This window comes from Pteronotus mesoamericanus, unplaced genomic scaffold (assembly GCF_021234165.1).
Source record: "Pteronotus mesoamericanus isolate MK-2021 breed Mesoamerican mustached bat unplaced genomic scaffold, CSHL_Meso_final contig_68, whole genome shotgun sequence".
NCBI classification, from domain to species: Eukaryota; Metazoa; Chordata; class Mammalia; order Chiroptera; family Mormoopidae; genus Pteronotus; species Pteronotus mesoamericanus.
In genome coordinates, this window is record NW_026555234.1 from 25,542,238 (window position 1) to 25,557,364 (window position 15,127).

The 15,127-nt window shown below is 43.4% G+C and overlaps 1 protein-coding gene across 13 annotated transcripts in view; it reads left to right on the forward strand.

Moving 5' to 3' along the window:
* LIMCH1 (LIM and calponin homology domains 1) overlaps positions 1 to 15,127 on the forward strand; it is a 311,063-nt gene that overhangs the window by 100,770 nt on the left and 195,166 nt on the right. Inside the window, exon 1 of one of the 13 annotated variants that reach the window (XM_054582108.1) lies at positions 9,390 to 9,548. The exons of the other annotated variants lie outside the window; for them this stretch is intronic. Within the exon in view, the coding sequence (XP_054438083.1) occupies positions 9,471 to 9,548 (78 nt within the window). The 5' untranslated portion in view covers positions 9,390 to 9,470. Of the gene's footprint in view, positions 1 to 9,389; positions 9,549 to 15,127 lie in introns of those variants that run through there. 13 annotated transcript variants of the gene reach the window in all.

Below are 15,127 nucleotides of genomic sequence, written 5' to 3' on the forward strand. Positions count from 1 at the left end.
TTTTCATGTACTCTCAAGATACATAATCTCATTTAATCCCTACCTAAAATCAATGCTGTCATTTCCCCTCCATTACAGGTAAGGAAAGAGCTACATAGCTAGTTAGTGGTGGAGGGAGGATTTAAGTCCAGATCTTCTGTCTATTTCATGTATAAAAGTCAATAAGTGCTTTGGGAGTTAGACAGAAATTTGGTTTATTAATGGATATGGAGGCTAGAGGCTACTTTGGGGGAAATCTTACTATATTTGTATCTTGGGATTTGAATGTGGGATTGGACATCAATAAATAGTGAAGGCATTCCAGACACGGTAAGTGGCATGAGCAAATGCCAAGAGGCCTGGACATATGTGGTCACTTTACTCAAGAGTCGACTCATATAGCAGATTCCTTGATGAGCAGTCTAAGGAGTTCGGCCTTGAGCTCAAGGCAGTAGGAAACATTTAAAAAATATTTGAATCAAGACTGTCATATGCAAAGGAGTATTCTGAAGATCGCCCCGCTTGGTCAGCAGTGCAACAAGGAGAAAGGGGTAAGGATCAGAGGAAGAGGAAGCAGGAGCAAGGGCCTGGGTTGCAAGGATTTGCTCAGAAAGAAAGAGAGGCAGTTCTTGCTTAGAGGTAGCAAAAAAGAGTGCTGAGGTTGGGAAAGATTCTGATAGCTCCCAAGATTTTAGAGAGTAATCTTTTTTTTTGTCTCTGAGCATGCCAAACTTTTCAAAGTGAGGCATTATTTTGAGAGTATAGATAGGAGGCTGATTAAGTCTGAGGGTTTAGATTTTGAGCTGTTAGTACAAATCTTGGACAAGTTGTTATGTGAAAAATAACCAATTACAGGACAGCAACAGTTCGATCTTAACTCAGATGAAGAAACATCTTAACTCAGTTTTTGAGCTCCTACCATAGTTGAATTCAGCCTCTTACTAAGAAAATATTACTTATTCATTTTTTATTTTTTAGAATGTACTAATCACATTGTGGTGAAGTTAAACAGCTATGCAGCGTGACTTCAGGCAAGGTGAAGCTTTATTTTAGAAGCTGACTCACTTTGAACTGGTTTTTAATAAATGTTCCAGGATGGTGGAAATTTATGGGTGGAACAATGCTTAATATTTCAAAGTGAGCACTTGAAAATCTATTTCTGCTTCTTAGTAATAGGATCTCTGAGGTTTCAGAATTATTTCTAACTGGTTTACTGGTTCTTGGAAGCCCTGCTGTTACAGGTCTGTGGAACTGGCGAGGGTTTTGATGTAATTGCTTTTGCACCTGGTGTTTGATGGAAATTGTTTTGGGAATTACTTCGTCATATAGCTAAGAAATATCTAGTGTTTATCCTCTTAGAGATTGTATGCAATGGCCAAATGGCTTGATTTGACCCTATCTATGGGTCAGAGCTACTTAATTGTTAAAATTCCTAAGTGCTATGTTCCTCAATTAAATTGCAAATCTAAATGAAACACATGTTGGTGTCTATGTTTCAAAGCAGCCTGTGATTTATTTTAATGACGTTGATTCCAGCGTGTGCTTGTGTTCTTGGTGCTCCCTTTAGCTCTGCACACATCCCTCCTTTCTCCCTACCAATCAGAGCTCCTCCCGCCTGTCCAGAAGGCCTCTTACTATCCCACTCCCACTTGCCTTGTTTCACGTCTCTGAATATTTATGCACAAGGAAGTGCACTTGTAATTTTTCTTTCCTTAACTTTATCACTAGATGCCTTATATGGTTTGTTTTTAAAATTTCTTTATGGTTTAAAATAATCTGCACAGAGAAGGCAAGTCTGTGGGCACAATGTACCTCATTACTCCACTTTTTTTTTCAAGGGGAACTATAAAAAAGTGTTGTTTTTGTTTAAATATTCTGATCTGTACATTGTGGCATCTTATTAAAGTTATTGAATGTACCAGGTGATCCAGTGTGGTAAAGGCCAAAAGGCATGTGTGGGAGCCTGTTAGTCCCCCCAGGCAAGGAGTTCACCAGCTCCGCAGAAAGCCAGTTCTCTCATGCATGTTTCCCTGAATGCTAGTCCCACCCACCAGAGCCTTTCCCCTAAAACAGGTCTTGGTTAGACACACTGGGAAACACTATTTTACCCCCCCACTGGAGGACTTCAGTGCACATTGGCATATTATTGGCTTGGAGTAGCTCAAAGTTGAAAGGAAAAAAAACACCCTATTTTTTTTTTTTTTTAAACACAGCATTCTCCAAACTTACTTGACCATGGAGCCTGTTTTCCACATCATATCTTTTAGCATCCTGTGGAACTAGGATTCTATGGGACACTTTGGGAAATGCTTCTGAATTTCCTCTCTTGGGTGGGCCAAAGAGTAAATATGAAGGGTAATTCCCATGAAACAATGATTTAATCCCTGAAGGACATAATCGGAAGAACAAGTATTGTCTTTGTATTTTCACTCCTCCCGATGCCATAAAATGGCGACTCAATAAATTCTGGTGTGAGTGAGTCTTTGAAGGACCTGCCACTACCCAGAGAGGAAATATGTTGGTCATTTACTGCCTGTTCCTTGAAACGTTGGGTCTGCTCCTTTGTCTTCTCTCAGGTTTGTCATTGTGTGCAATGGCATATCCTGATCCCATCATGACCAACATGTGGCATAATGGATGAGGCTGAAGAGACGGAGGCAGCAGGTGTCCTAGCAATTAAAAAAAAAAAGAAAAAGAATAAAGGAACAGAGCTGTTGATTGTCACAAATGGCATTAGTCTTCCCGCCCTTCCTTTTACAAACAACAGCTTTTTGTGTCAATTGGTGGTAGAACAGCAACTGGTTTGCTTTGCTAGTTCTGGGTACTTAAAACCTCCTGAGCAGTGTAGTCGTCACTCTCCTTTGGACAGTTTGTGTCGTTATGTTGGACGTGGGCTGTGTTTTCCTCTGGTCCTCTTAAAGGCTAGTATAGCCTGGTTAATTGTCTACAAATTTATTTAGTTAAAAATCATATCACTGCACACTAGAATGGATTAGGGACAATCATAAGCTTTGCTGTACATAATTCTTTGCTCTCCACTATGGGGAGGAAGAAGAAGTAGGTTTCAAATTGAGGACTAGAGAGGGTACAAACCTTTGAGAACCTGAGCATATGCCATAGCTAGCAAATAGTTACTTCAGGAGCACGAAAGTAAAGTTTTTAGATTTGATTTTAAGTGTTTGAGAAAAGCCTGTTCTTTAGATTATTGTTACTGCTCCAATTTTCAGGAGTTTAGTAGAGACCTTTCGCTTCCTTAGCAAGGAAATTGGAAGAAGCTATCTGAAAGTATCACAGGTTTATATCATCATAGTAGCTGTGTCTTTCTGTAAGATGTTGACTGTTTATGAACAAGAATACGAAAGTTTAGAGGCATTTAAATGTTTACATAGTTACATGCTTTGTTTCCAATGATTATTTGTTATATTCTCCATGTCAAGGATATTTACAATTTGTAATACACTTGAAACACTACATTTAAGCTGTCAACCTCATAATGTACAGCAAGTCCTTAATTCATATCATGGATAGATTCTGCCACTCTAAGCAAAACAACATATAGTGAAACTAATTTTGCCATAGGCTAATTGATATAAACGAGAGCTAAGTAACTACAGCATATCATCAATCTTGTAATGAAATGACATCGAATGACACAAGACACAACATTATTCAAGGACCTGATATATGCGTAATACAGATTGCAAGTCAGAGTGGTATTTTGGAGCCAGTTTATGGCTGAGGGGAAAAGTCTGTGCACGTTTCACTTTCATCCTGTGTGTAGTGACATCTGAGTGAGCCTGAAATTGCCGCTGGTGGGAGTTTTTACACCACAGAGATTGGCAAATGATACACGTCAGGGCTCCCCTCTCCACTTCTGTGAGAACCAGTTGTTTAGCATTAGCAGAACCTTTGTTTCTAACCATCTCGCAAGATGACTTGATTATAAAGGCTTTCAAAAAGATAACCAGGGACCTATTAGGACATAGCACTCGTTCTAACAATAACACAGTTACCTTTTCAATGTTTTGCCTTTCTTTTTCCCCTATCTTTTCATTAATAAAGAGTTTCAAGATGGTCCCGTTGTTGGTTTTGTTTTGTTTTTGGTGTAAGGTGGCTCTCACCTATTAGGTTTTATAAAGAGTAGCCTTCCTGCTTTTTCTTTCTCTGTAGTCCAGGGTTACATTGCTCTTTGTAACACTCTGTACACTGGGCCCCTTCCTTGCCGATGTGCATATTGTTTGTGCAGGGAGAGAGACGTAAGGAGGGCTAAGTATTCAACACAAGGATGAGCAATGTTCCCTCCAGGGAAGGCCAATATGGGGCCACTTCCTCAGTGCGGGGAGCTGGGAGGGGAAGGAAGGTGAAGGGGCGGAGCAGCCAGGGGGCGGAGCAGCCTGGGGGCAGGGGGCGGGGCAGCCACCACATTGCAGGGTCAATGAGGCCCATTGTGTGGCTTTTCAGTGTGCCGGGATCACCATCTGCTGTCTTCATCACAGACCAGCCAGAAAAACAGATTTTCTGCCATAACACATGATTTGTGAGTTTAAAGAATCAGAGGAAAATAGGTAGGAAAATACTTTGTTGTACAAATGCCTATTGACCTTAATGAGACATCGTGTTCTTTTTTCTTTTTCTCCCCTTCACTCCCCATTAATGGACATTTAGTTTTTATTCCATAGGGGGCCAAGTGGTATGTAGGATTATTTTAATTTGGATTCTCAGGATATTTGTAATGATTTTTAAAATATAGAGATAAAAATCCAGTGACATCACAAAGACTGTTAATAGTTCACCTCCATGGTATTGAGTGAATTGCTAATAAATGTACAGACATTTTGACATATTTCTGGATTTGGGGGTTTATTTTCTATTCTGCAGTTTAAGGAAAGGAAACATTGAAGAGAGAGGTGGCACAGGCAGTAGGAAGTCAGATCTTTATATATGATAATAGGGGAAACTTAGCAGGGTCACAGATATATTTAGGCAACATAGCATACTGGTTAAGAAGGTAGGTCAGGAGCCAAACTGCCCAGCTGAGAGTCCTGGCTCTGCTACCTACTAGCTATGTGAAATTGGGCAAATTACCCAATGGTCTCTATTTCAGTTTGTCTGGTTACCAGGTATAATAATTGTACTTACATCAGGGCCTCTGATGGCCCACCAAGCACCTTTGCATAAACTCAGAAAGACATCTCAGAATGGGCTTTACGGGCATGGGTACAGAGAGTGGAGAGAGTGGCTCTGCGTGAATTAGGGAAATGGAACTCTTTCTTTAGGAGAGTTTGCACGGTTTGACAAAGGGAGCTCAGGCTGGCTTCTAGCCACAACTTGTCTCCTCAGCTGGGGGCTCTTGCCAGAGCACAATCTATGTGACCAGCTATGGTAGCTTGACTACCACATAGGGAAGCTGAGGAGTAAATGAGTCAATTAAGGTTCTGTAAAGATGCTCTCCTGTTGGTACCAAAATGTCAAGGTGAGAGGCTAGGGGGGAAGGGGTTCAGAAAGAGCCTGTAGATATGTGCATTAGAGACTTAGAGAAGTGAAGTGATTTGCTGGAAGCCCTTGGTTATTAGCAGAACTGTGACTAGAACCCAGTTATCTTGGTGTTTGGTCTCTTAACAGTCCTGACAAAATGTTGCTAGACAGCTGTGTGATTCAAACAGAAGAACCGTTGATAAAAGATGGGGGTGAGGGGACACCTTGGCCATTCCCAATCCCTGCCTGGAGCCATTTAAATGACAAACCCTCCGAAGACGATAGGTCTTTCAACATCCAATATCCTTCCTGCTTTTTATTCACCAGATGTGGGTGAGGGATGAGCCCATCTGCATCTGTGGCTCCTGTGTCCAATATTCACGTATTTATTTTAAAATACACTCGGCAGTGGGTATGTGTGCATCCCAGCTACTATTTTAATAGTGGACCTTAGGAATATTACCAGATAGAAGTATATTTCTGTCACATTTGAATGAAAAACCTCTTCACAGTCATGTTTTCTCACTACAAAGTGTTTTCAGAGTAAAACAAATGAAAGTGGCTTTAGTTACTAATGAGAGAAAAGAAGTGAGCTTGACCCACTATGGAGGTTAACTGATATATTTGCTGCCCTCCCTTTAAAATCTTTTAAACTGTAAAATAGAACTCAGTTACAGAAAGCCACATAAAACTAAGACATAGCTGGGTTTATTATTTAAGATGAACAGTGTTGGAATCGCCGTATCAAGAAGTAGATTGAGAGGTAAAATTTGGCCGCCCTTGTCCCCCTGCCGTGGGCCCAATCATAGTGCCTTCCCTCCTCCTGAAAGTCACTCTTCTCATTTATGTTGATCACTTCCTGGCTTTCCTTCCTAGTTATGCTGCCCAAGTCATACCAACTTTTGAAAGGCTCGGCTGTCTAAAATGGCATTGTCCTATCTGCATCGTGAGCATTTCACCATGGTTTATTTTTGTTTGGTAATCTAATAACTTGTTTGGGTGAATTCTGGTAGTCTTCTAATTTGACTTTGATGCCTTTTTAAATGCCAAGTACTGGTGAAGTACACCGGTGTTGTGGTTACTTTGGATTCAGCTAAAAATTGTTCAGTTTTTAGAATATCAAATGGTGAAATTGATCAGTTCTTAAGACAGCTCTACAGCGGTCACTGGACTGTGTGTCCTTGGCAGAGCCCCTAGTTCCAGTTCTTTGCCCAAAATCAGGAAGCCAAGGGGCTTGACCCTTCCTTCCTTCCCACCCTCAGTGCTAACGTCATGCTGATCTGATGGCTGGCAAGTGTCATTTCTGTGCAGTAAGCAGTTGAGGGAATGGGCTGAATATAGATGAAATGACCGATAGTGAACTGGTAAGTGATTGTCATCAGTGAAAACAAATGAGCAAATGCTCCTAGAAATAAATGAGAAACGGGACAGGTTGACCTAAGTACTTCATCTGGACTGCTGAATGACTTTCAGCCCTGGCCCCAGACAACATTTTATTATGAATATTTGAAAGATTTAAAAGGAGAGAGGGAGGGAAAGTAGGGAGGGAAGGAGGGAGGGACGGAAGGTAGGGAGGAAAGGAGGGAGGGAGAAAGGAACCGAATCAAGGAAATCCACATACCTACCACTTAGTTTCAATCATTGTTAACATTTTCTATATTTGCATCTTACACACACATACACATACACACATACACGTATTCACACATACCCCTAGTATTTTTGCAATGATTTAAAAACAAATTACATACATCAGACCCCTTTCCCTCTAAATACTTTGGTGCATATTTCTGAAGAACATTCTCCTACAGAACCACTATGTCATTGTCACTGTTAGTAAAATGAAGTCATAATATTATCAAATGACCAGTGTGTATTCAGATTCTACAATTGTACCCAAAAGGTATCTGTAAATGTTCTTTTACACTAAGATTTTATTAAGGAGCGTCCAGTGCAGTTGGTTGGTATATTTCTTTTTTAAAAATTATATTTTATTCATTATGCTATTACAGTTGTCCCGACTTTTCCCCCTTTGCCCCTCCATCGAGCACCCCTCAGGCAATCTCCACACCTTTGTTCATGTCCGTGGGTCGTGGATATAAGTTGTTTGGCTTCTCCATTTCCTACACTGTACTTTACATCTCCATGACTATTCTGGAACTACCAATGCATGCTTTTTAATCCCTTCACCTTTTCACCTATTCCCCCAATCCCTCCTCCCATCTGGCTGCCCTCAACTTGTTCTCTATATCTATGATTCTGTTTCTATTCTGCTTGATTTGCTTAGTTTGTTTTTTAGATTCATTCGGTGATATGTATTTATTGCCATTTTATTGTTCATAGTTTTGATCTTCTTTTTCTTAAATAAATCCCTTTAACATTTCATATAATAATAGTTGGGTGATGATGCACTCCTTTAGCTTTTTCTTGTCTGGGAAGCTCTGTATCTGCCCTTAGATTCTAAATGATAGCTTTGCTGGATAGAGTAACCTTGGTTATAGATCCCTGCTATTTATCATTTTGAATCTCTTCTAGCCTGCAAAGTTTCTTTTGAGAAATCAGCTGACAGTTTTATGGGAACTCGCTTGTAGGTAACTACCTGCTTTTCTCTTGATGCTTTTAAGATTCTCTCTTTATCTTTAACCTTTGGAATTTTAATTATGATGTGTCTTGGTGTAGGTCTCTTTGAGCCCAACTTGTTTGGGACTCTCTGTGCTTCCTGGACTTGTATGTCTATTTCCTTCACCAAATTAGAGAAGTTTTCTTTCATTATTTGTTCAAACAGATTGCCAATTTCTTGCTCTTTCTCTTCTCCTTCTGCACCCCTGTGATGCAGATGTTGGTGGATTGAAGTTGTCTCAGGGGCTGCTTACATTGTCCCCAATTTTTTGGATTCTTTTTTCTTCTTGTTGTCCTGGTTGGTTCTTTTTGTTTCCATATGTTCCAAATCATTGATTTGATTCGTGGCTTCATCCACTCTACTGTTATTTCCCTGTAAATTGTTCTCTACTTCAATTAGTGTATCTTTTGTTTCTGAGTGAATATTTTTTTATGCTATTGAGGTCCTCACTCAGTTCCTTGAGCATCCTTATACTGAGTGTTTTGAACTCTACATCTGAAATATTGCTCTACTCCATTTTGTTGAATTTTTTTTCTGGAGTTTTGATCTATTCCTTCATTTGGGCCATTTCTTTGTCTCCTCATTTGGCAGCCTCTCTGTGTTTTTGTTGTTGTTGTTGTTTTTTAGGTAGAGTTGCTATGACTCCCTTTCTTGGTAGCAGGACCTAATGTAGTTGGTGTCCTGTGGGGTCCAGTGGCACAACTTCCCCTATCACCCAAGCTGGGTACTTGAGGTGCACCCTCCTTGTGGGCTGAGTACACCCTCCTCTTGTAGTTGGACCTGCTGTTGGCAGGTCAATGGGAGGGATTTACCCAGGCCAGTCAGCTGCAAGGACAGGCTGTGACTACTGAACACCAACCTCTGCCCTCCGTGGAGGATCCGCTGTGCAGGGGCCCACTCCACAGAGCAGGGCTCACTTTAGCAGGGTTCTCATGCCCACTTGTCTTCTGCCTGGGGCCACTTGGCATAAGCTACAAAGTGATCTGCAGCTGGATACTTCTTGTGCTGTGCTTGGAGGTGCCCTAGTGAGGCCAGGCTGTGAACCAAGGCCAGCTGCTGCTAGTGCCAGGCTTGGGGCCACTTAGCAAGGTATGGGGTCTCACTGAAGCAAGATGCTGCTTGTTGAGAGGATTCAGAAAGACCAGAAACATGGGCCAAGACAAGTCATTCGTATCGATAAGCCACTGCTAATCATTTGCATGGGACCTTAAGTTGGGTGGGTCAGAGTCTCAGGGAATCACCGGGGCGGGGCAAACAGTATGTGCCAGGTTGATAGAGTTTCAGATATGGTGCCCACCATGCTCTGTGGCTCTGCAGGGACAGGGTTCAGAAGAGGAGTAATGGTCTCTGTCAGCAGTTCTGTCTTGGAGAAAGCTGTCCTCCAGCTCACACCCTGATGCCAGACACTTCCATTCCTTCCTGTATACCACTGGTGCCTGTCAAGCTGTTGCCCCGGTGCTGGAGCTCAGCAAAAGTAAGTCTGAGTAAGTCTGTGTGTGGGCCCTTTAAGAGGAACTGCCTGCAAATTGAGAAGTTTCTTCACTGACTCAATCTCCACTGGCTTTTGCAGACAAAAGCAATGGGGACTTGTCTTCCAGGCACTGGAACCCTGGGCTGGGGAGCCTGGGGTGGGGCTGGGACTCCTCACTCCTGAGATCTCCCTCCTGCTTCTCACCCACCAGCTGTGGATGAGGGTCAAGCCTGTCTGCATCTCTGCGTCTCCGCCCCAACTACCAGTCTGGGTGGATGTGGTTTCTTCTTTAGTTCTGTGTTTGCAGGACCTCCATTCAACTCCGTTTCTGCTGGTTCTGCGTGATGGTTGTTCCATAGTTTAGTTGTAATTTTGATATGGTTGTGCGAGGAGGCGAGCTGTGTTTACCTAGGCCGCCATCTTAGAGGTATCTTCTTGGGCAAAGTCACAGCCCCCAGGTCTGGGAAGACAGTGGCACCACCAGCTTCTACACCATTCATCTGAAGGGAGAATATTCCAGGTAGAGGAGCCAGCAAGCAAAGAGGTCCTGAGGGGGCAAGTGTGGTGGAGCAGAGGGTGTTCTCCTCAACCCCCCAGCCTCCCATGCTCCATGGGGGGAGCACGCGGGGTCTCCCTGGTTGTTATACCTCTTAAGTCTCTTATTTTAGAACGGCAACCCTCCCCTTTGTGTTACGACCGTGGCATTTTGAAGGCCAATTTTCTTATACAAGGTGCCATATTCTGAATATGCACAATTGTTTCCTCATGGGCTCATTTAGCGTGGACAATGTGTAGGATTTTGCACCCACAACTCCCAGACCCAGCTCCATGAGTGCGGTGGCAGACCTGCCTCAACTCTGCTCCCTTTCCCTTGAGCAACATTTCTGAAGAAAAATTGCAGCCATGAAGCGTGGGGAAAAAAGTAGTAGATGTTCCGATCAGTAGTAAATGTCCTACTAGATGTTTCCACTCATGATTCCTAACCCCTAACAACCTCATAAAACAGACTCCTACAACCATCTTTTAAAGACGAGGGAGCAGGCTCAGGGAAGTGGAGGCCTTCGGCCAGGGTCACGGAGCCCCTCAGACCTGCAATTCGGGCCCAGATTGGCCTAATTCAAAGGTTTTACATCTCACCGTGCTGAGGACTACAGTTGCCTACACTGACTTGCCAAGATTAGCCCAGAACTGAAGTGTTTATGGCGCTCCCTGATACCCAGGTAAAAATCACACCATGGCTGATGCATGTCTTTGCTCCTTGAACTGGAGAAAACACACATAGCCCAGAACTACTCCACTAGAGCATTTTCTGTCTGGATTCTTTCTCTTTGCTCTCAAATCAGCCGCTAGCACTTCACGTTGTGCTGAAGCTCACTTGGAGCCTTGTCCCACTCTCTCTGCAGCTGCTGTGCTGTCTCCTTGTAAAGCAAGAACAGCTTGAGGATGTGCAACCACAGTTCCTGCTAAACCCACTCACATGCTGCTGCACTGACCCATTTTCTGTGTCTAGAGCATACAATGGCTGGATCGGAGCATTTACTGCTCCCAGGGTGCTTTTGAGCATTGCCTGTATTCTTAATTAGATTTTTTTCCCCTCTTTTAGTGGAGTCTGTCAATGTGTGGCTATAAACAGCGCCTTCTGGTTTTCTGATGACATGATGAAAATATAAATGGATTCTGCAGATTGCATTCTATTATCCTCACTATTAACCACTCAGAGCTGGTGCTGGAGAGGATCATGGTCTGATAACAGGCCTGGACTTCTGTGCTGTTTCTTTGCCAAACCAAACTGAATAGCTACGAGGAGCTATTGTTGTTAAAGAGAGTGGAGCAGTATAAGTGCCACCAGAAGAAGTGTCTTCAGAAGGCAGCGCTGGGGGCGATGAAGCCCTGGTGTCCATGAAGGGAGACCCGATTCTAGTCTTCCTTGCCTGCCTGCCTGCCTTCCTTCCTTCCTGCCTTCCTTCCTTCCTTCCTTCCTTCCTTCCTTCCTTCCTTCCTTGCCTGCCTTCCTTCCTTCCTTCCTTCCTTGCCTTCCTTCCTTCCTGCCTTTCTTCCTTCCTGCCTTCCTTCCTTCCTTCCTTCCTTCCTTCCTTCCTTCCTTCCTGCCTTCCTTCCTTCCTTCCTTCCTTCCTTCCTTCCTTCCTGCCTTCCTTCCTTCCTTCCTTCCTTGCCTGCCTTCCTTCCTTCCTGCCTTCCTTCCTTCCTGCCTTCCTTCCTTCCTTCCTTCCTTGCCTGCCTTCCTTCCTTCCTGCCTTCCTTCCTTCCTTCCTTCCTTCCTTCCTTCCTTCCTTCCTTCCTTCCTGCCTTCCTTCCTTCCTTCCTTCCTTGCCTGCCTTCCTTCCTTCCTGCCTTCCTTCCTTCCTGCCTGCCTTCCTTCCTTCCTTCCTTCCTTCCTTCCTTCCTTCCTTCCTTGCCTGCCTTCCTTCCTTCCTGCCTTCCTTCCTTCCTGCCTTCCTTCCTTCCTTCCTTCCTTCCTTCCTTCCTTCCTTCCTTCCTTCCTGGCTGCATGGCCTTGAACAAGTCTCTTAAGCAAGTCAAATTAAGTCTCTTAATTTGCAGGACAGTATTTATCTCATCTGTAAAATGAAGAGCTTGTGAATAGACTCGGACTTATTCCGGTGTCATGAGAAGGGACACAAGGTGGGTCTGTAGAAAGATTCCTGGAGGCTGTGTGAGAGGTGACTTGTGCAGGGGCCAGCATGGAAGCAGGGCGACCGCGAAGGTGGCTGCTGCAGTTGTCCCGCTGAGAAGTGATGGAGGCTTGGACTAGTGCAGCCGCGTAGAGACGGTGGAAAAAGGACAGAGAGATCTCACATACATTTTGGAGGAAGGAGCACTGCTCTTCTTGATAGTTTGAGTGCATCTCTGTGTTATTGGGGATGGAGATGGCGATGCCTTCCACTGATATGAAGAAGGCCAGGGAAGTGGAACAGCAGGTTGGGTCAGGAGACAGGCACCATGAATTTTATTTTGCTCTTAAATGTGAAATATTTATTAGGTACCCAAGGGGAGATGTTGAGTAAGAGATTGGATATTTGATTCTGGACTTCATAGAATGTGGATCAGAGCCATGTTTAAAAAAAATGTGTGAGTTATTATATGCAAGATATTTAAAGGTGAGAGATTTAAATTCACAAAAATGTATGAGTTGTCATATACGAGATATTTAAGGGTATGGGACTACCCAGGGAAGGGGAAAGTGTGGTTGGAGAGAGAACAAAGGAAAAATGAAGAAAGGAAAAAAAGGGCCCTGTTTGACATTAGGAAATGAATGAGGTATAGCTACCTAAGGCAACAGGGAAAGGGGTATTTACTGAATGAGGTCAGAGGAAAGCCAGGAGGGTCTGGGGGCAGGGGGCGGGGAGGAGCCTGGGAGAGGCTCGCGACTGAAAAGGAGGGAGTGGCTGACTGTCCTGCTGCTGAGACCTTGATTCAGGTCAGAGGAGAAAATGTCCTTTAAGCCAGGCCGGATGGCGATACTGGGGTTTAAGAGGAGACCCAGTAAAGCGTGGCGTCAGGGAGGAAAGACCTGCAGAGAATATTGGAAAGAGAAATCAAGGATGGAATCCATGAGACTTCGAGCATTGCTGCCCATATTGACAGTGCAATTCATTGAGCTCTTACTATGGGTCAGGTCCTGCGGGAAGGGCTTGACCCGCACCAGGGCATTTACTCGTCATGCAAACCTGGAGTGGATCCAGGTACCATTTGGTAAGCAGGGAAGCTGAGGGGTGGTAGAAGTTCCTTAATCTGCTTATGATTTAGCATGTGCTTGTGGGGCTCAGAGTCAAAATCACAGGTCTTGACTCTTAACCTTTTAAGAATTTTCAGTGGCTTAAAAGAGGAGAGCTTGTAGGTGGCTGGGCTGCGAAGATAAGGGTGATGGGTACAGGGTACTCACAGAGGGAGCCTGGACTGGACTGTGCAAGGAAGAATCATGTGCTGGTAAAGGGACTGGATTGAATTAGGATTTTTAGAAACAGAGGGGACTTGTTATGCTCCCAGCAGAGAGCTGAAGGACGCTCTGAACCGAGAGGTAAGGTTGAGATAAAGGCAGCGCCTTGACAGAGGAAAGAGAAAGTATATTTTTTTCCTTTTGAGCTGGCAGGACAGAATGAAAAGATAGGTGTAGGTGTGGTATATTGAGCAATGTGTGCAGGGCCGGGTGTGGTGGGCCTCACAGAAAGTCGGGCCAGGTGGTCTCAGCTGCATGGTGATGTCATCGCTATGATATGGGGGTGGGAGAGTCCAGTGGGAAATAATTGTGAGCACCAAGCAAAAGTTATTCTGGGAGTATCCCTTTAAGAATGGGGAAATCATGGAAAATGGGGAGAATTATTGGAAGAATCCCACCTTCTGGGATACCTGTTATGTTTCAGGATCAAGTACAAGCCATAGTTCTAACACACAGGTTCCTTATCGTCTGGGCCATGGCTATTTCGGGGCACTTCATATCCTACCACCCTCCTGCCCGCTCCCTGTGCTCAGCCCTTAGAACGTTTCCTCTTTGGTCAAAGAAACCTTTGTAGAGGTCTAAGTGTCTACCTGGAGTGCCCTACTTTATCTCCTTCCTTTGGGGAATCCCTTCTTATCCTTCAGAACCAACTCAAATGTCAGCCCCTCTGAGGTTTTCCTTGACTGTCTTGGGCAAAGAAAGTTCCTTCCTTCACTCAGCTGCTGCACAGTCATGTTTAGGGACGTGAACTCTGCAGTCACACTACCTGGGGTGAAGTCCAGGCTCTGCTATTGACTTGCTTTGTGTCCTTGTACAAGTCACTTAACCTCTTTCTGTCTAGGTTTCCTTGACTTTAAAATGGAACTAATAATAATTGGACCCGTCTCAGTTGTTATGAGGATTAAATCAATTAAAATGCGGCAAGCATTTAGAACAGAGAGGGCATATGATAGTTGGTGTATGAATGTGAACTGTTATCATTCAACTAGTTCTTCAGTTGTGGAATTTGTGTTAATGGCTTCCTCCATGTTCCTGTAGATTTCTGTCTGTATTTCTCTATCAACACCTACCATATTGCAATGTTTTATCTTTCCCCTGGATTGTGGGTTCTTACTGGGTAGGCTCCAGATCCTGTTATTTTGGCCTTACACTTATTACACTGCCTGGCATGACATAGGTATTCAGTAGATGACTGATTGGTTGGTTGCTAATTCTGGCTCAGATGAGTATGATTTATAATTGTTTACAAAAAGTTTCAATAGAATCTTAATTTGCTTTTTCTAGCAACCCCTTGAAGGAGACAGAAATAGCAGTGGATTTATTCTCAATAAATGTGAAAATTAAGAGCAATTCCATTCTGCTTTATTTTACAATTTAGGCATGAAATATGCAGAACTGTTCCTGTTTAATAAGTCAAATATGATCAGGAAATAAATGAGCATAATGAGCCACAAGTAATCATCTCCAGTGAATTAAAGAGGTGTTGTGTTCATTTACTGCTTATAGAAGGAAATCACAACCTTCTGAAAAACGTACCTGTTTTTGTGCAATTGAGAGAAAATATCCATGTCTTTCAAAAGTTAAGTAAAGGATCTAACTTTTGTATTTTTTTCCAGTTGCTTGA